General features: G+C 43.5%; 1 protein-coding gene across 5 annotated transcripts in view; it reads right to left on the bottom strand.

Annotated features, from left to right (window-relative positions):
• ANKRD17 (ankyrin repeat domain 17) overlaps positions 1 to 22,571 on the bottom strand; it is a 220,266-nt gene that overhangs the window by 19,156 nt on the left and 178,539 nt on the right. For all 5 annotated transcript variants that reach the window (XM_075351211.1, XM_075351215.1, XM_075351226.1 and 2 more), the window contains 6 exons: positions 22,175 to 22,337; positions 20,866 to 20,961; positions 20,228 to 20,344; positions 19,894 to 20,065; positions 19,188 to 19,620; positions 17,712 to 17,864 (listed from right to left, as the gene is read on the bottom strand). In XM_075351211.1, coding sequence (XP_075207326.1) covers positions 17,712 to 17,864; positions 19,188 to 19,620; positions 19,894 to 20,065; positions 20,228 to 20,344; positions 20,866 to 20,961; positions 22,175 to 22,337 — 1,134 coding nt within the window. The remainder of the gene's footprint in view (positions 1 to 17,711; positions 17,865 to 19,187; positions 19,621 to 19,893; positions 20,066 to 20,227; positions 20,345 to 20,865; positions 20,962 to 22,174; positions 22,338 to 22,571) is intronic.

Raw genomic sequence — 22,571 nt, 5'->3', positions numbered from 1 at the left:
CCAGGTCGCAGCCTTATACACCTGTTCCACTGAAGCCGAATGGCCCACGAAGCGCCAACTGCTCGCGTGGAATAAGCCCGCAGCCCACTAGGAATGGGCTTGAGTTGCAAGCGGTAGACTTTTTGGATCGCAGAGCGAATCCAGCGAGCCAGAGTTGCCTTTGAAACTGCCTGTCCCTTCTTACGCCCCTCAGGAATGACAGTCAGTTTTCCTAAAGGGGGCTGTCCTGGATATGTAATATTCGAGAGCTCTGACGAGGTCTAACGAATGCAGAGAACTTTCCACCCTATGAACTGGGTGTGGACAAAAGGAAGGCAGAACAATGTCCTCGTTCAAATGAAACGGGGTAGGAACCTTTGGAAGAAAATCCGGAAGGGGGCGGAGAACCACCTTGTCCTGGTGAAAGATCAGAAAAGGCTCGCGGCAAGAGTGCTGCTAGCTCCGAAACCCGTCTGATGGACGTAATTGCCACCAGGAATGTTACCTTCCAGGACAGAAGAGCAAGGGAGGATTCCTTGAGAGGTTCAAAGGGAGACCTCTGGAGACCGTCCAGAACGAGATTGAGGTCCCGTGGGTCCAGCGGCCGTTTGTACGGGGGAACTAGATGGGAAAACGCCCTGGAGGAAGGTCTTGACTTGCGGTTTTTGAGCCAGGCGGCATTGGTAGAAGATTGAGAGCGCTGAAACCTGCCCTTTAAAGGGAACTGAGAGCCAACCCCGCTTGCAAGCCAGACTGCAGAAAGTCGAGAATTTTGGGGATGGCCAGAGGCATAGGCTGGACATTAGTTTCCCTGCACCATGAAAAGAAGATTTTCCACGTACGGTGGTAAATGCGGGATGAGGCAGGCTTTCGGGCGCTGATCATGGTGGAGATAACCGCGGGGGAGAATCCCGCTCTTGTGAATACCCAGGTCTCAATGGCCATGCCGTCAGATTCAGGGTTCTGGAGTTCTGATGGGAAATGGGCCCTTGGGTCAGCAAGTCTGGGATGTCTGGAAGGCGCCACGGTACGTCTGTGAGCATTTGTACTAATTCGGCGTACCAGGCGCGCCTGGGCCAGTCCGGTGCTATCAGTATCACCGGGACGCCCTCTGCCTTGATCTTCCTGATTACCCGCAGCAGCAGGGGTAGAGGTGGAAATATGTAAGGCAGGCGGAAGTGGTGCCAGGAGCAGACTAGAGCATCCGCGCCGATGGACTGCGGATCGCGTGACCTAGCTATGAACGCGGGTACCTTTGCGTTCAACCTTGAGGCCATTAGATCCACGTCTGGTGTTCCCCAGCGAGTGCAGATGTGTAGGAACACTTCTGGGTGGAGAGACCATTCTCCGGCGGCCAGGCCTTTGTGACTTAGAAAGTCTGCTGCCCAGTTCTCTACTCCCGGTATGTGTACCGCTGATATCACTGAACCCGTCGATTCGGCCCAGCTGAGGCTCTTGTGGGCCTCGAGATAAGCCGCTTTGCTGCGGGTGCCACCCTGCCGATTGATATAGGCTACAGCTGTCACATTATCTGATTGGACTCGAATCTGACGACTCGCTAGCAGAGGACAGAACGCCCTGAGCGCGAGGAAGATCGAGCTGATTTCCAGGATGTTTATGGGTAGGGTAGACTCCTGGGGCATCCAACGTCCTTGAACAGTGTGGTGCCGGTACACTGTACCCCAGCCTAGGAGGCTGGCGTCCGTGGTCAGGACCAGCCAGTTCGCTGGGAGAAAAGATCTCCCCTTCGATAGGGATGAGGGCCAAAGCCACCAGCGGAGTGTATACCTGACGGAAGGCGTCAGGTGAAGATGTTTGTCCAGGGAGAAGGGGCTCTTGTCCCAGGCAGCTAGAAGGGCTAGCTGCAGTGGGCGGAGGTGCAGTTGAGCAAAAGGTACTGCCTCCATAGCCGCCACCGTCCTGCTGAGCACCTTCATGCTGAATCGAATGGAGCGAGACGGAGGACGTAGAAGGCAGCGTACCGCTTGTCCAAGAGCGATCGCCTTGTCCTGAGGGAGATAGATCAAGCCCCGATGGGTGTCCAGGAACATGCCTAGGAAGGTGATGGATCGTGCTGGGACCGTGAATGATTTGTCTAGATTCAGTAACCACCCTAAGCGGGATATGGTGTCCACGGTGATCTGTACGCTGGTTGAGCCGTCGCGGAAGGAGGGGGCCTTGATGAGGAGGTCCACCAAGTAAGGGAGAACGACTACTCCCCTGGCGTGAAGGACGCTCATGGCGGCCATGACATTGGTGAAGACCCTTGGTGCTGTGGCAAGGCCGAAGGGTAGGGCTACGAATTGAAAATGGGAGTCCTGAACTGCGAAGAGGAGGAACTTTTGGTGATCTGGAGCGATGGGTATGTGCAGGTACGCGTCCTAGATATCTATGGAAGCGAGGAATTCCCCTCCGACCATGGATGCAATAATGGACCTTAGGGACTCCATTCTGAATCTCCGTACGTGCACATGTTTGTTCAGATGTTTGAGGTCCAGGATGGGTCGAACTGACCCATCCTTTTTGGGGAGCACAAACAGGTTGGAATAAAAACCCCTGAACTTCTCGTGGTCCGGGACGGGTATTATCACTCCTGCTGTTTGGAGCAAGTGGATTGCTGAGAAGAAGGGAATTTTGTTTACTTACCGTAAATTCCTTATCTTCTAGCTCCAATTGGGAGACCCAGACAATTGGGTGTATAGCTACTGCCTCCGGAGGCCACACAAAGCATTACACTTAAAAGTGTAAACCCCTCCCCTCTGCTATACACCCTCCCGTGCATCACGGGCTCCTCAGTTTTGGTGCAAAAGCAGGAAGGAGGAAACTTATAAATTGGTCTAAGGTAAATTCAATCCGAAGGATGTTCGGAGAACTGAAACCATGACCAAGAACAGTTCAATCTGAACAACATGTGTACACAAAAGAACAAACAGCCCGAAGGGAACAGGGGCGGGTGCTGGGTCTCCCAATTGGAGCTAGAAGAAAAGGAATTTACGGTAAGTAAACAAAATTCCCTACTTCTTTGTCGCTCCATTGGGAGACCCAGACAATTGGGACGTCCAAAAGCAGTCCCTGGGTGGGTAAAAGAATACCTCGGTAAAAGAGCCGTAAAACGGCTCCTTCCTACAGGTGGGCAACCGCCGCCTGAAGGACTCGCCTACCTAAGCTGGCATCTGCCGAGCGTAGGTATGCACTAGACAGTGCTCCGTGAAGCGTGCAGACTCAACTAGGTAGTCGCCTGACACACCTGCTGAGCCGTAACCTGGTGCAGCAACTCCCAGGACGCACCCACGGCTCTGGGAGAATGGGCCTTCCGCCTTGAAGGAACCAGAAACCCAGCAGAACGGTAGGCTTCAAGAATTGGTTCCTTGATCCACCGAGCCAAGTTGACTTGGGAGCTTGCGACCCTTTACTCTGGCCAGCGACAAGGACAAGAGCGCGTCCAAGCGGCGCAGGAGCGCCGTACGAGAAATGTAGAGTCTGAGTGCTCTCACCAGACCTAACAAGTGCAAATCCTTTTCACGTTGGTGAACCGGATGAGAACAAAAGGAAGGTAAGAAGGTATCCTGATTGAGATGAACAGAGGATAGCACCTTCGGGAGAGATTCCAGAACCGAGCGCAGAACCAGCTTGTCCTGGTGAAACACCAGGAAGGGGAACTTGCATAACAGCGCTGCTATGTCAGACACTCTGCGGAGTGACGTGACTGCACTAGGAAGACCACCTTCTGCGAAAGGCGTGAAAGAGAATATCCCTCATTGGCTCGAAGGGTGGTTTCTGATCCCAGGTGTCACGAACCACCGGGGGGGTCACTCAGAAATCCCCCGCGCTGGCTACCAGTACGTCACAATCGGGGGGTAACAAGTGGGGGTCACCCCTCCTTTATACCTCCCGACCGACAGACAGAGCACGTGACGCGCTTATGGAATTGCCCGACAATAAGCAAGGAGGCCGCTATACTACTTATGCCGATTATTGAAGGGTCCCCGGTGAGAGTAGGGTATATATTCCCCCGACCTCCGCGGGCGGAATATATAAAACCTCCCCGAATCTCACTGGCCTCCCCACAATAATCCTTGGCACAACTCGCTGCCACCAACCGCTTCACGGTAACTATTAGCCGAACACACGGACGTGGGATTCAAGATCGAGATAACAGAACAGCCCAAGATTAATTATATAATTTAATCAGCCTAAAGCACACTAGAACTACAATATATACAATAGGGAATCTACAGAATATACAGTTATGTCAGAGTACAGTTACAGATAAAGCATGGTTTACAAACAGGCATACACAGTTCCAGCAGTTACCTTGTGCGTCTGGCCACAGGGGGGCGCTGTAGACCAGGTTTCTAGGATCCTTCCCACAGATGTTTCCTACACGTGACCCCCGGCGAAAGAACACTGGAAAATGGCCGAAGTAGGGTTATCAACCTGGGCAAATCCAGGTCCCCTCCTACCTTAGTGACCTCAGAGGGAGCACTGCTCCACCCCTGGCTGGAGTTATGGACAATATCCACAACAGGGGATATGGCCATAACTTGGCCTGGGAGCGTCGTAGGCAGACGCCAACGCTCTCATTGTGACAGTTATGAATTTAGCTACAGAACGAGAGGACTCATGACTTGTCTACTAGTTCCCCATTGGCTGATATCACGCCTGGGGTATTTCCCCAGGTCCTGCTCCCATAAAAAGGGTGTGCCAGCATCGTCCGCATGCGGAGACACCATTTTTATGGTTGCCATATTTATCGGAAATATGGCTTGCGAGATATGAACCATTTTTTACTGGAGTCGTTCTGTCTGGATAGTTCCATAGCCTTATAATGAGATACAACTCTTGTTACAGGGTGACGGCAGGGGGTCATCCTGCGTCCATTGTTCCCAAGTCATCTAATCTCCATATCACAGGAGATGGCCATGGAGGTGTAAGTGGAACACAGACCAGTTCCTTTGACACCTATCTGCTAAACAAACCGTTTATCCCTGTGGTAAATTTTCTGATTGAAGGAGTTGTGTGAAGGAAAGGGGGGGTGACACCAGGAGAGGGCTTCCTGACATAACTTGAATATCATGATTTATCGTCATATCTCCGGATTTACCTCACACCAGGGTTCTAGCCGACGCTTGTAAGGAGGGACTATGTGGCAAACCCCCTGCAGGAACGTGCGTACCTGAGGGAGTTTGGCTAGACGCTTTTGAAAAAAACACAGAAAGCGCCGAAACTTGTCCCTTAAGGGAACCGAGAGACAACCCCCTTTTCCATTCCGGATTGAAGGAAGGACAGAAAGTGGGCAAGGCGAATGGCCAGAGAGTAAAACTCTGATCAGAGCACCAGGGTAAGAAGATCTTCCACGTCCTGTGGTAGATCTTGGCGGACGTTAGTTTCCTGGCCTGTCTCATAGTGGCAGTGACCTCTTGAGATAACCCTGAAGACGCTAGGATCCGGGACACAATGGCCACGCAGTCAGGTTGAGGGCCGCCGAAATCAGATGGAAAAAAACGGCCCTTGAGACAGCAAGTCTGGCCGGTCTAGTAGTGTCCACGCTTGGTCTACCGTGAGATGCCACAGATCCGGGTACCACGACCTCCTCGGCCAGTCTGGAGCGACGAGGATGGCGCGGTGGCTGTCGGATCTGATCCTGCGTAACTCTCTGGGCAGCGGTGCCAGAGGAGGAATACGCGAGGCAGGGAAACTGCGATCAATCCTGCACTAATGCGTCTGCCGCCAGAGCTCTGTGATCTTGAGAACGTGCCATGAATGCCGTGACTTTGTTGTTGTGCCGGGACGCCAATATGTCGACGTCCGGCTTCCCCCGGCGGCAACAAATCTCTTGAAACACGTCCGGTCGAAGAGACCATTCCCCTGCATCCATGCCCTGGCGACTGAGAAATTCTGCTTCCCAGTTTTCTACGCTCGGGATGTGAACTGCGGAGATGGTGGAGGCTGTGGATTCCACCCACAACAGAATCCGCCGGACCTGCTGGAAGGCTTGCCGACTGCTTGTGCCGCCTTGGTGGTCGATGTATGCCACCGCCTTGGCGTTGTCCGACTGAATTCGGATCTGCCTGCCTTCTAGCCATGGCTGGAACGCCTTTAGGGCTAGAACACTGCCCTTATCTCCAGAACATTGATCTGGGGGGGAAGACTCTGCTGAGTCCATGTACCCTGAGCCCTGTGGCGGAGGAAGACTCCCTGACAAACTCGCGTCCGCCGTGATCACAGGCCAGGATGTGGGCAGGAAGGACTTTTTCCTTTGACAAGAGTGGGAAGAAGCCACCACTGAAGGGAGGCCATGGCTGCCCGAGAAGGAGCAACGTCCTTGTCAAGGGATGTCGATTTGCTGTCCCATTTGCGGAAAAAGTCCCATTAAAGTGGGCGCAGATGAATCAGCGCAAACGGAGCTGCCTCTGTTGCCGCCACCAACTTCTCTAGGAAGTGCATGAGGCGCCTCAAAGGGTGTGACTGGGCTCGAAGGAACGATTGCCCCCCTGTCTGTAATGAACGCTGTTTGTCCAGCGGAAGCTTCACTATCGCTGAGAGAGTATGGAACTCCATGCCGAGATATGTCAGTGATTGGGCCGGTGTCAATTTTGACTTTAGGAAAAATTGATTAACCACCCGAATCTCTGGAGAGTCTCTAGAGCCATGTTCAGGCTGTGCTGGCATGCCACCCGAGAGGGAGCCTTGACCAGCAGATTGCCTGAGAGAGTAGGACCGCTACCACACTCGTCATGACCTTGGTGAAGGCCCATAGGGCTGACACCAGGCCGAAAGTTAGTGCCACGAACTGAAGGTGTTCGTTCCCTATGTCGAAGCGCAGGAAGTGCTGATATCCTGATACAATCGGCACGTGGAGATAAGCATCCCCGATGTCGATTGCTGCTAGGAAGCCTCCTTGGGCCATCAAAGGCGATGGCAAGGGAAGAGATTCCATCCGGAACCGTCAGGTTCTCTGTCCGTTGAGCAGTGTGAAGTCCAGAACGGGGCGGGGTGATCCGTCCTATCTGGTATCACGAACAAGCTGGAGTAAAAAGTCGCGACTGTGTTCTTGAAGGGGAACGAGGATCGCAACTCCTCCTGCCTTCGGAGTGTTCACCGCCTGGAAACGTGCATCGGCTCGCTCGGGGGACGGAGATGCTGTGAAGCAACGAGTCGGAGGACGAGAACTGAGCTCTATCCTGTGACCGTAAGACAGAATGTCTCCTACATCGGTCTTGGACATGTGGGGACCACTCCCCTGACCTGGACCGCCATGCAGAAAAGGTTCTCTGTGCCCGGCGGAGGATGAAAATGCCCTCGCCTGAGACGTCAAAGACGCTAATTGCGGAGCCCAGGATGACCGCATTGATCTGAGACAGAGCAGCTGAGATAGCCTGGAGTGCCCACCCCTGCAAAGGCCGGGGCAACGGACGCGCCTATGGCTTCATAGATGGATCCCATTAGGAGTGCTATCTGTCTGTCCGTGGCATTTTTGAGCGTGGACCCGCCAGCCACTGCTACTACTGATCTAGCCGCCAGTCCAGAGACTGGAGGGCACCTTATGACACTGAGCCGAAACGTTAACAACGTCAGAGAGGAAGGGGCAACGTGTGTTATAAGGCGTTCAGTAAAACGCTTGTCCGGGAAGGTGTGCTTCTGGACAGTATCTGTGCATTAGCTGGACTGGGACTGCGGTTCGTGCTGGAGTTTACCACGTAATAACTAGAGGCCACCCCTGGAACACGCTTCGTCGCAGACCGATAGAGGCCTGGGGCGATCCCGCAGTGCCCGGGCCTGTGTAAGGGGCCGGTCTGGACTGCAAACTCCTAGTCTCTTAGCCGACCATTTGTCCATAGCCTGAGACATGGATAGTGAAAATGACCCAGAGAGTTTCTCAGCAAAGCTGTAACTCTGTCCCTGCCGCCTGGACAGGGAACGCCGGCGAAGTTTTCATCATGCAAACTCTGTCGCTGTCATCTGTGCAGTGCCCGTAATATAGGCGCACAAGAGGTTAAAATAAGCCAGTGTCTTGGCACCCTTACTCTTTAAGAGCAGACAACAGTCTGTCATCCGCAGAGTAATCAATGAGGGTATACAGCCAAAAACAAATGATGCTGCCGAACAGTGAAATCATATACCATATAAATAAATATCTCTATATATCTCTATATATCTCTATATATCTCTATATATCTCTATATATCTCTATATATCTCTATATATCTCTATATATCTCTATATATCTCTATATATCTCTATATATCTCTATATATCTCTATATATCTCTATATATCTCTATATATCTCTATATATCTCTATATATCTCTATATATCTCTATATATCTCTATATATCTCTATATATCTCTATATATCTCTATATATCTCTATATATCTCTATATATCTCTATATATCTCTATATATCTCTATATATCTCTATATATCTCTATATATCTCTATATATCTCTATATATCTCTATATATCTCTATATATCTCTATATATCTCTATATATCTCTATATATCTCTATATATCTCTATATATCTCTATATATCTCTATATATCTCTATATATCTCTATATATCTCTATATATCTCTATATATCTCTATATATCTCTATATATCTCTATATATCTCTATATATCTCTATATATCTCTATATATCTCTATATATCTCTATATATCTCTATATATCTCTATATATCTCTATATATCTCTATATATCTCTATATATCTCTATATATCTCTATATATCTCTATATATCTCTATATATCTCTATATATCTCTATATATCTCTATATATCTCTATATATCTCTATATATCTCTATATATCTCTATATATCTCTATATATCTCTATATATCTCTATATATCTCTATATATCTCTATATATCTCTATATATCTCTATATATCTCTATATATCTCTATATATCTCTATATATCTCTATATATCTCTATATATCTCTATATATCTCTATATATCTCTATATATCTCTATATATCTCTATATATCTCTATATATCTCTATATATCTCTATATATCTCTATATATCTCTATATATCTCTATATATCTCTATATATCTCTATATATCTCTATATATCTCTATATATCTCTATATATCTCTATATATCTCTATATATCTCTATATATCTCTATATATCTCTATATATCTCTATATATCTCTATATATCTCTATATATCTCTATATATCTCTATATATCTCTATATATCTCTATATATCTCTATATATCTCTATATATCTCTATATATCTCTATATATCTCTATATATCTCTATATATCTCTATATATCTCTATATATCTCTATATATCTCTATATATCTCTATATATCTCTATATATCTCTATATATCTCTATATATCTCTATATATCTCTATATATCTCTATATATCTCTATATATCTCTATATATCTCTATATATCTCTATATATCTCTATATATCTCTATATATCTCTATATATCTCTATATATCTCTATATATCTCTATATATCTCTATATATCTCTATATATCTCTATATATCTCTATATATCTCTATATATCTCTATATATCTCTATATATCTCTATATATCTCTATATATCTCTATATATCTCTATATATCTCTATATATCTCTATATATCTCTATATATCTCTATATATCTCTATATATCTCTATATATCTCTATATATCTCTATATATCTCTATATATCTCTATATATCTCTATATATCTCTATATATCTCTATATATCTCTATATATCTCTATATATCTCTATATATCTCTATATATCTCTATATATCTCTATATATCTCTATATATCTCTATATATCTCTATATATCTCTATATATCTCTATATATCTCTATATATCTCTATATATCTCTATATATCTCTATATATCTCTATATATCTCTATATATCTCTATATATCTCTATATATCTCTATATATCTCTATATATCTCTATATATCTCTATATATCTCTATATATCTCTATATATCTCTATATATCTCTATATATCTCTATATATCTCTATATATCTCTATATATCTCTATATATCTCTATATATCTCTATATATCTCTATATATCTCTATATATCTCTATATATCTCTATATATCTCTATATATCTCTATATATCTCTATATATCTCTATATATCTCTATATATCTCTATATATCTCTATATATCTCTATATATCTCTATATATCTCTATATATCTCTATATATCTCTATATATCTCTATATATCTCTATATATCTCTATATATCTCTATATATCTCTATATATCTCTATATATCTCTATATATCTCTATATATCTCTATATATCTCTATATATCTCTATATATCTCTATATATCTCTATATATCTCTATATATCTCTATATATCTCTATATATCTCTATATATCTCTATATATCTCTATATATCTCTATATATCTCTATATATCTCTATATATCTCTATATATCTCTATATATCTCTATATATCTCTATATATCTCTATATATCTCTATATATCTCTATATATCTCTATATATCTCTATATATCTCTATATATCTCTATATATCTCTATATATCTCTATATATCTCTATATATCTCTATATATCTCTATATATCTCTATATATCTCTATATATCTCTATATATCTCTATATATCTCTATATATCTCTATATATCTCTATATATCTCTATATATCTCTATATATCTCTATATATCTCTATATATCTCTATATATCTCTATATATCTCTATATATCTCTATATATCTCTATATATCTCTATATATCTCTATATATCTCTATATATCTCTATATATCTCTATATATCTCTATATATCTCTATATATCTCTATATATCTCTATATATCTCTATATATCTCTATATATCTCTATATATCTCTATATATCTCTATATATCTCTATATATCTCTATATATCTCTATATATCTCTATATATCTCTATATATCTCTATATATCTCTATATATCTCTATATATCTCTATATATCTCTATATATCTCTATATATCTCTATATATCTCTATATATCTCTATATATCTCTATATATCTCTATATATCTCTATATATCTCTATATATCTCTATATATCTCTATATATCTCTATATATCTCTATATATCTCTATATATCTCTATATATCTCTATATATCTCTATATATCTCTATATATCTCTATATATCTCTATATATCTCTATATATCTCTATATATCTCTATATATCTCTATATATCTCTATATATCTCTATATATCTCTATATATCTCTATATATCTCTATATATCTCTATATATCTCTATATATCTCTATATATCTCTATATATCTCTATATATCTCTATATATCTCTATATATCTCTATATATCTCTATATATCTCTATATATCTCTATATATCTCTATATATCTCTATATATCTCTATATATCTCTATATATCTCTATATATCTCTATATATCTCTATATATCTCTATATATCTCTATATATCTCTATATATCTCTATATATCTCTATATATCTCTATATATCTCTATATATCTCTATATATCTCTATATATCTCTATATATCTCTATATATCTCTATATATCTCTATATATCTCTATATATCTCTATATATCTCTATATATCTCTATATATCTCTATATATCTCTATATATCTCTATATATCTCTATATATCTCTATATATCTCTATATATCTCTATATATCTCTATATATCTCTATATATCTCTATATATCTCTATATATCTCTATATATCTCTATATATCTCTATATATCTCTATATATCTCTATATATCTCTATATATCTCTATATATCTCTATATATCTCTATATATCTCTATATATCTCTATATATCTCTATATATCTCTATATATCTCTATATATCTCTATATATCTCTATATATCTCTATATATCTCTATATATCTCTATATATCTCTATATATCTCTATATATCTCTATATATCTCTATATATCTCTATATATCTCTATATATCTCTATATATCTCTATATATCTCTATATATCTCTATATATCTCTATATATCTCTATATATCTCTATATATCTCTATATATCTCTATATATCTCTATATATCTCTATATATCTCTATATATCTCTATATATCTCTATATATCTCTATATATCTCTATATATCTCTATATATCTCTATATATCTCTATATATCTCTATATATCTCTATATATCTCTATATATCTCTATATATCTCTATATATCTCTATATATCTCTATATATCTCTATATATCTCTATATATCTCTATATATCTCTATATATCTCTATATATCTCTATATATCTCTATATATCTCTATATATCTCTATATATCTCTATATATCTCTATATATCTCTATATATCTCTATATATCTCTATATATCTCTATATATCTCTATATATCTCTATATATCTCTATATATCTCTATATATCTCTATATATCTCTATATATCTCTATATATCTCTATATATCTCTATATATCTCTATATATCTCTATATATCTCTATATATCTCTATATATCTCTATATATCTCTATATATCTCTATATATCTCTATATATCTCTATATATCTCTATATATCTCTATATATCTCTATATATCTCTATATATCTCTATATATCTCTATATATCTCTATATATCTCTATATATCTCTATATATCTCTATATATCTCTATATATCTCTATATATCTCTATATATCTCTATATATCTCTATATATCTCTATATATCTCTATATATCTCTATATATCTCTATATATCTCTATATATCTCTATATATCTCTATATATCTCTATATATCTCTATATATCTCTATATATCTCTATATATCTCTATATATCTCTATATATCTCTATATATCTCTATATATCTCTATATATCTCTATATATCTCTATATATCTCTATATATCTCTATATATCTCTATATATCTCTATATATCTCTATATATCTCTATATATCTCTATATATCTCTATATATCTCTATATATCTCTATATATCTCTATATATCTCTATATATATCTCTATATATATCTCTATATATATCTCTATATATATCTCTATATATATCTCTATATATATCTCTATATATATCTCTATATATATCTCTATATATATCTCTATATATATCTCTATATATATCTCTATATATATCTCTATATATATCTCTATATATATCTCTATATATATCTCTATATATATCTCTATATATATCTCTATATATATCTCTATATATATCTCTATATATATATATATATATATATATATATATATATATATATATATATATATATATATATATATATATATATATATATATATATATATATATATATATATATATATATATATATATATATATATGATGCAGGGCTCTGTCTGCGGGAATCCGGTGGTCTATAGTGATCAGAGAGGGGGGGGCGGAGGACAGCGAGGTGTGCTCCAGCCCTCACTGTCGGCAACATACCGACCATCCCGCCCTTCTCCCTGACTGGCAGGCTCAGGGGCGGGAGTTTAACACACTAGGCCGCAAAAACCGGGGACTAAAGTACAAACCGCGGCCGGCAAACAGGCACGGTCGGCGCGGTAGTCCCGGATAAAAAATGCACACCGCAGTCGCAGCTGCGTCTGAGGCCAAGGTGCTTCATGCACCGTGCCAACGGGGACACAGAGTACCTGTAGCTGCAGGGTGTCCCTGACGATACTCCGTCTCCTGCCCAGCAGGGGCTGCGGATGTGGCTTGTAGACATCAGATTCTCTGCCCCGGGTCTCCCTCAGCTGCAGCCAGAAGTTGCTGAAAAACATGGCTGACGGCGTTCTCTGAGGAGGAGGGAGGCGTGGGCGTAGTCACAAAAAAGTGCGGGAATCTGGAGCCTCAGCGTGGCTAGTGAGGACAGCTCAATGTACTACAGCCCTCACTGTCGGCGTCATACCGACCGTCCCGCCCTTTTCCCTGACTGGCAGGTCTGGGGGCGGGAGACTCCCATACTAGGCCGACCTCAGTGCTGACTTCTCGTACAGCGTCCCGCCCTTCCCCTGACTGACAGGCCTGGGGGCGGGAAAAGAGTGAGACTAGGCCGCAAAAGCCGGGGACTAAAGTTATAAGCGCGGCCGGCGTATAAGCCCGGTCGGCGCGGTAGTCCCCGGCGCCTAACAGTCCCAGCCGCGCCGCAGTGTAAAAATGGCAGCGGCAGTCAGCGCGGTAGTCCCCATAAACTAACACACCCAGCCACGCTGCAGTGTGTGATGGCACAAGCGCGGTCAGCGCTGCGGTCCCCGGCGCACTAACACACCCAGCAATGCTGGAGTGTTTCTGTGCGCGGTCCCCACGGGGACACAGAGTACCTTAAAGTAGCAGGGCCATGTCCCTGACGATACTCGGCTCCTTATCCAGCAGAGTCCCCAGGAGCTGTGGATGGAGCACGGTCTCAGTGCCTGGAGACCGATTAGGATCCCACTTCACCCAGAGCCCTAAAGGGGATGGGGAAGGAAAACAGCATGTGGGCTCCAGCCTCCGTACCCGCAATGGATACCTCAACCTTAACAACACCGCCGACAAGAGTGGGGTGAGAAGGGAGCATGCTGGGGGCCCTGTTATGGGCCCTCTTTTCTTCCATCCGACATAGTCAGCAGCTGCTGCTGACTAGGCTGTGGAGCTATGCGTGCATGTGTGCCTCCTTCGCACAAACCTTAAAAACTGAGGAGCCCGTGATGCACGGGAGGGTGTATAGCAGAGGGGAGGGGTTTACACTTTTAAGTGTAATGCTTTGTGTGGCCTCCGGAGGCAGTAGCTATACACCCAATTGTCTGGGTCTCCCAATGGAGCGACAAAGAAAAAGGCCTCGCGTCGTTTTCGACTCTTTGGGGGGTTTGAGAGAAGGAACAGACTCGGGGGTCAGGTCTGAAATTCTATGTGGTAACCAGAAGACACAAGGTCTTGCACCCATTTTTCGTCTGAGGCAGCAGCTCAGATGTGTGGAAAGAGCCGCAGTCGACCTCTTACAATGAGTACGTCTTCCGGGGCGCCAAAAGGAGTCATGAGGGGGCCTCGTGGACGAGTCTTTCTAGTCCTGGACTTTTTCGGTCTAGGCTGCCAGGACGAAGTGGGTTTCGGGGAGAGCTGAGAAGGTCGGTCCCTGCGTAGTCCGCGGCTAGTGGTGGGGCAGAGCGGGATGTCGACCAACCAATGCGTTCCGAAAGGAGCGGAACGAGGACTGTGGACGTCTGGCAAAGGTCGTCCTGGGCTTCAGCTGGGGAAGGGAGGTACTTTTTCCTCCCGTGGCGTCAGAAATGAGCTTGTCCAGACGTTCGCCAAACAAATCTGTCTGGAAAAAAGGGAAGGACCGTGAGAGACTTCTTGGAAGCAGAGTCCGCTCGCCATTGTCGGGAGCCAGAGAGCTCTACGGATGGCTATGGTATTGGAGGCGGCAAAAGCTGCGCAGGTAGCAGCATCAATGGAGGCCTGCATGAGGTACTCCGCCGCAGCGGTAATTTGAGCTGTTACCTCTGTGACAGTATGAGGGAACTGGGATTCCTCAAGCGAAGTGTTAAGGGATTCTGCCCAGACCGAGATCGCCTTTGCGACCCACACAGAGACAAAGGAGGGCGAGAGGGAGGAACCCGCAGCCTCAAAAGGCAGAGCGGGCGAGGTGCTCCACCTGTCTGTCGGGTCCTTGATGGAGGAACCATCGGGTAAAGACAGGAGCGTTTTTGTGGCAAGGCGGAAGATCGGGGGTGGGGGGGGGGGTGTCGACCGAGGGCGGATCGGCCCAGCCCTTAGGGGCAGGTGAGGCAAATGGCTACCGGGCCTCCATGAGTTTACGGTTACCGAAGCGCCTGTCAGGCTTCTCCCTTTGCTTTGTGAGGATATCCTGAAACTCTGGGTGATCAGCGAAAACCTTTTGGGGTTTCCTTGCCTTCTTAAAGGAGACCACATGGTCAGTGGTAGTGGATGGGGGGATCATCCACATGCAGAGTTTGGTTGATTACTGCTATAAGGGAGTCTATTGCAGTTTGATCATCTGGGGAGGGTGAAACCAAGGAATCATCCTGGTACAAACAGCATTCTCCCTCCTCCAGCTCTTCAGAAGCCGTGGAGCGTGTGGGAGAGCCTGCCCTGTGTGCTCCCGAGGGAGAGCCATGGGGGCCATGAGAGAGTGCTGGAGACACCCGGCCGTGTGCTCTTTTCCTGATCCCTGCAACCGGTGAAGCATGGGACCGGATTACCTCAGAAGAATCCTCCATAGGGGTATCCTCAGGCTGCGTTCCGTCCAGGGACCCAGAAGGGTGTGGAGGACGACATTGCATAGCCAGCACCAGGTTCTGTGACAGTTTTTCCATAGATTGGGACAGAAACTGTGCCCATTCCGGTGGGCTGGGAGCCCTAGGCTCTGGGCTGACGGTTGCGGCGGTGGTGGCATTGGGCTATAGGGGCACAGGACTCACAGAGAGAAGAGGTGTGTTTACGTCGTAGCTCAGCATGGCAGGCAGTGCAGGCTGAATAATAGACTATGAGCCTTAGCACTCTTAGTACCCTTAGAGTTCTGCATGTTCCTAATAGGAGTATGCCAGGAGGGGGAACAATGATATGCAGAGCTACAAGTGAAGCAGTGGGAAGCAAGGATTGTATTTGCTTCCCTCACCAGAATCAGCCGATGGCCCTGCGTCCTCAGGAAGAAGTCTCTGTGGAGATCTTCGTCGGGGGCGGGGCTTATCGCGACCCACGGGGGGCAGGGCTTAGCGCTAAAAGAGCGCCAATAAGAAGTCAGTGTGCCCCCCTGCTGTCGACAGTAAAAAAAACGGCGGGAAGGGAGCCTCTGAGACAGTTTCTCCCCCTCCAGTCAGCACACAGCTACCAGTAGATTATCTCTGCAGGATTCCCTGCAATCAGCAAGGGACTTTCCCCTCCTCCAGCCAGCACGCAGCTATTGTGGGAATAAAGACTGTAAATTCAGCAGTCCTGGGAGCCTTCCCTGCACAGTCTTTCTCCGTTTTTCTGGGAAACCAGTCAGGGGGGATCTCACCTTAACACTGTCTCAGTCCAGGCAGTGGAATAGCAGAGTCAGCTTGCTGTGTCCGGCCACACAGGTGCAATGTATCAACTCAGAGCCTGCAAAGAGGGGCTGAGGAATTGTGACTCTGCCCTGGGCTCTGGAAAATCGGTGTCTGTGGGACCCGTCGTTCAGTAAAAGGAAGCCCAGGATCCAGCGTCGCAGGAGGGGGTACGTGGAGGCAATACTCCGCGTTCCCGCCCGTTGATGGTATTGGGAGATCAGTCCCTAAGGGAAACAGTCGCCATCAAAAAATAACAAAACCTTGAAAGGATGTGCCTCCTACAGACACTAAGCTAAAACTGGGGTTGCCTGGCCCGGCCAGGGGGTGTATACTGCAGAGGAGGAGTTAATGCTTTTTGCAGCTACTTGGTGTCCTCCTATGTATAGGGAGCATAACACCCATGGTCCTGTGTCCCCCAATGAGGCGTCAGAGAAAAAGACTATACTCCCCTTCCATACTGGCGCTGATCCAGCAGTGCCATGGCTCGTGGTGCTGGGGCTCACATGTCATATGGACTTTCCATTGACAGTTTGATGATTATGAAACCTAACTAACGTACCTTCACCTAAATACAGTTACCTTTTTTGTTCTCTAATCTAAAAAAGTATTTCTGCAACAATTTAATTAAACATTTTAATTATAGAGTAGCGCTTCAAATACCTTCTGACCACTTCTTTCCAACCTTCTTCCCTCTTCTGCCCTCTCTTAGGACTGGCAATGGTCAGTTTCCCATTAGGAGATGACAGTGGAGAAGGGCCCGTCTTGCCATTTGTGGACAATGAATTGTTTGTTTCCATTATAGACTCTGATAACCTTCAATATAATGAAAAAAAATATCCAGTTACCAAAAGCAATCCTATATGAACAGCATGATAAAAGACAGCGACGCACCCTTTCACTGTCACACACATATGCAGTACTTAATGACTTGTAAAGGTGATCAAAGCATGAAATCTTTTACTTTTTAGCTTTGTGTAAGGAGGGAAAAGCTTCACAGATCTGTTTTCCTCCAGGGCAATGTTTTCTTCACCTTCTCACCCAGGTTACTAAAGAGACATGAGTGTTTCCTGTCACATTTGGGTGGAGTGGAGTTCTGTTAATTGGGTGATGTTCTCTATTTGAACTCCAGCCTACAGATAGCATTGCCCGACCTTAATAATATAGTGAGGAGATGAGCACTTGCACAATACCAGGACACGTCAGTCATGGGGACAAGATATGACAGGAGTGGCATGGATGAATTTTCCAGGACCTTTACTGAGAGATGTTATGAGTTTTAAAGGTGTTGTCCAGGACTATAGCCTATCCATAGATAGCCCATCACCCCCACCGATCTCGTGATGGCCAGAAGTGATCAGTTCACGATTTGAAGTACCCAGCCACTATACAGTTGGCTGACCTATGCAGGTCCACTCCATAATTGATCACTTCTGCCAGCCGTTGGCTCCTAGTACAAGCTGATCGGCAGGGTGGTGGTGGAGTGCCATGTGTCATACCAAAACCGATCTGATATTGATGACCTATCTGAAGCAAAGGCCAACAACATAGTCTAGGATAACTCTTCTGAAGCCCCTTTAGTTTGGCTGGTCTCATCCTTTTAATGATCGGTGTTCATTCATACAAGGGCCAATAAAATGCCAGGTGAACAAAACGTCTTTCTCGATGATGCTGTATGGAGACTGCACTATATTGTTGGCCAAAATGCTGGAAATATAGGGCTGGGGCTACAAAGCGACTTGTGTGACAGCAATTCCTAGACTAGTTGCACAACCAAAAACATCTGTGCAATAGATTTGTGACTTGCTGACATGCGATTTTACAGCTGGCAGCAAGTCTCAGATAAACACAAGTCACACTTGCATACTATTTGCACTGATAATTCTATGGCAAGTGAGTCACGTAAGACTTGCAGCAGAGAAACCAAAGAATTTACGACTGTCTTAGTCAGAGTGCAACATGACACCAGAAATCATTAGTTGTGATACCATAATGCGACAACTTCAATGTCATGCAATATGCCACTGTGCAGCCCTAACCAATCTTCATGCCAAATTATAGGGTCACCTGAAGAACAACCCAATGACTGGGTGACCGTCAGAATGTCTTAAGCAACTAATCTACAGCTCTGAAACTCACTTTACTGAGGTTTTTGAAAGAACCTTTCTTTCTTCCTTTGGGGAGGAGACCAGGACAGACGGCTTTTTCTTACTCAGCAGACTTCCATCATGGGCAGAAGAATGATTGTCACTCTTATTGCTGCTGTTGCTGCTTTCATCGCTGCAGCTTGAGATCCTCATGTTGTCGCTGTCTCCACTTTCAGAGGTGCTGCTACTTTTGGACTCCCCATTTAACTTTTCCTGTTGCCCATATGATATGGGGAGCTGGTCCTCAAAGATTATCTGCACATTTTCGGCTATCTTATTCTTTCTGCTTTTCCTTTTCGTGCTGTTTGTGGTTATAGTGTTATTCCTTTTCCCATGTGAGCCGGCCAGCGTGGTCCATGTAGCAGAAATCCCAATAGTGGTGGTGGTGGTGGCGCTAGGTGGTTCCATTAACACTTGTGGCTCATCTATTGGACAAATAAGAAGAATTATACAAAATAATTGAACTATGCTTGAATTAACTATTTTACGAACAGATCTGTAACTGAAACCTATGATGATAATTTGTCTATTACTTTTGTAATGTAAGAAGTATTGTCATCTAGGGCAGAATGAACCATCAAAAGTCAGTCCTGCTGAGGCTGGTTATCACACTGAATATTCCCACCAGCTTTTATGTAATGAATACAATTATTGCACGTGATTACTTATTATCCACTGGTCAAAATGACCGTCATTACCTTCAACCTTTTGCTTTTCTTTCTCAAGAGCAGCTTGGATCTCAAAGTTCTCCTTATTTTTAGCCTCAATTTCTTCAAGTTTTCGTCTTTGCTCCTCTTTCTTCTTCCTTCGCTTCTCTTTGCGCTTTTCGCGCTTTGCTGCCAACGCTAACCTTCTGCTTTCCTCTCGTAGCTAAAATATTAAAAAAAACTCCATGGGTATTTTTTCACTGAAAATGGCTTTGGTACAAATTAACCTGAAAATTATTTATACCCTATGCGTTTACTACTTTTTTTTTCCTTATGTTTTGCACTTTGTTTTTTCTTCGAATACAAACCCCAGGTCCAAACTTACCTTCTCTAAATCAAGCTCCTCCAAGAGGATACTTGCATTCTTGTTGGCTTCAGCAGCTTGCCTGTCTTTGGCTTGTACAATAGACTCCATACAAAGGTGGCACTTCTTCAACATCTCCTGAAATCACATCATACATAAGACTAATTGTCTGTCAAGGATCACAACTAAGTTTTGAGAAACCTAAGAAACCTCAACAGTCCAAAGCAATCCAATTTTTTTTTTTTTACGAGGACTTAAAAACAAGGTCAATCTGATTGGATTCTATGGCCACTTCACTTGTAATAGCCTGAGGTAGGTGGCCATTTTTGGACCTATAATTTAATCCCAGTTACAAGTGATCCACACTGGGTGCTTACAACCTTACCAGCTAGGCAGATGTACACCACTTTTTGGAGTTTGATATTCCTAAACATGCCTATAAAACAGAAATGTAAGTACAACTGGTAGAAACAGAGTGCTACTACTGTGATTACCCTCACATACATTTCGTTTTAATCAATTATGAAGAAAAAAACCTTAAAACTGTGAAAGCGTAAAAATAGCGGTTATCACATTCACGCTTAAAAAGAAAAGCAATAAGTATAGAATAAAAATGTACTGGGTGTCTGTACCACCCATGAGTGGGAAAATCAGCTTACCTTATCTGTAATGGTGGCAATATATCTCATGCACTCAGAATCTGATGGGAACTGGTTTACCTCTTTCACAAGGTAACGCACAACTTTAACATGGCCCTAAAATGAAAGAGAAGCAAAGTTAACTGCAAATAGGAACTACTATACCATATGCAGAAATGTGTGAAACCTACAGATATGTCAATAGAGAGATGGCAGCTAAAACTAAACTATAGTTTTTGACGAGGACCTATAGGGTATGCCAACACTTTGATTGTGATGGTCCAACTTCAGATGTTTCAGAGATCTAGAGATTGAATAGGATACAGTGCTGACACATTCTGATATTTTCCTGCATAGCGATGCTCACAGCCTCCTGAAGATGCAGCGAACAGCCTGCCCTAATCACTTGTAAGGGTCCCTCGCTGCATATCAACATACAGATCAGTGGTCAGGAGCCCGTTTGTACAGGAAACCACATGAAAAGGATTGCATCACATTTAAAGGGAACCTATCACCAGATTTGGCGACTATAAGCTGCGGCCACCACCAGTGGGCTCTTATATACACGATGTTAGAATGCGGTATATAACAGCCCAGGCCGCTGTGTAGAACATAAACACTTATACACACCCCAGGGGGGCGGTCCAGTCTGATAGGAGTTTCTGCTCTCCGGTCGGGCGCCTCCTCTCTCAGACAATTGTCGTCTTTTTTCTTCTGAGGCCCGTGTGCATGACACATCCTATGTCATGCACACTAGCCGCCACGGAGGTCCTGAGCAGGTGCACTTTGCTCTGCCCTATTCAAAGTAGATCAAAGTATTGTAGTGTGCATGCGCAGGCAGTCTTTAACCTTTCCTCGTGCCTGTGTATTACAGTACTTTAATCGGACCTCAGCAGGGTAGAACAAAGTGCGCATGCTCAGGAACACAATGTCGGCTTGTGTGGATGACGTAGACGAGTAATACATACTGGGCTGGGTAGAAAGAGGACATAGATGGCAGCAGAGAGGAGGTGCCGGACCGGAGAGAGGAGGCGCCAGACAGGAGAGCAGTGACACCCATCGGACCGGACCCTGAGTATTAGAACAGTATTTTTTTTTAAGTTATACAGTGCGGCCAGGGCTCATATACAGCATTCTGGAAAGCTAGAGCTCAGCGGTAGTGGCCGCAGCTTATAATCGCCAAATCCGGTGACAGGTTGCCTTTAATCTCAATAGCAGGCTCAAAAGGTCAGATCCTCACTGATCATAAAGTAATAGCATACCCTAATATTCAATACCTTCAAAGCGATTTACCTGTACAAAAAAAAAAATAATATATATATACACCTACCTTTCTAAAAGCTGCCATTAGTGGGGTTATTTTTCGGTTATCTGCTGCGTCAACATCGGCTCCAGCTTGAACAAGCAGCTGTACAACATCCAAATGCCCTCCATTTGCTGCCAGCCAAAGTGGAGTATTCCCCTTCTTGTTCCGCACATCAATGTGAGCTCCCCTGGAAAAACAAACCTGTTCAACAAACACTGCCTTATACACGAGATCCTTCAAGCAAAAATATAAAAAAAAAAAAAAAAAAAGAAAGCCCCTGACAAAGCAAAACATCAGCAATACGAATGGTCAGGCCATGAAATCTTAAATACACAACGAACATGTGACTCTCCTGTCAAATAGTCCAAGAGTGTAAAAATATTAGATGTCTGATATGTATTAGATGTATAGTGCTAAATAA

Source organism: Anomaloglossus baeobatrachus, chromosome 1 (genome assembly GCF_048569485.1).
Source record: "Anomaloglossus baeobatrachus isolate aAnoBae1 chromosome 1, aAnoBae1.hap1, whole genome shotgun sequence".
NCBI lineage: Eukaryota > Metazoa > Chordata > Amphibia > Anura > Aromobatidae > Anomaloglossus > Anomaloglossus baeobatrachus.
The sequence above is the reverse complement of the archived record's forward strand: the minus strand, read 5'-3'. Positions and strand labels throughout refer to the sequence as shown.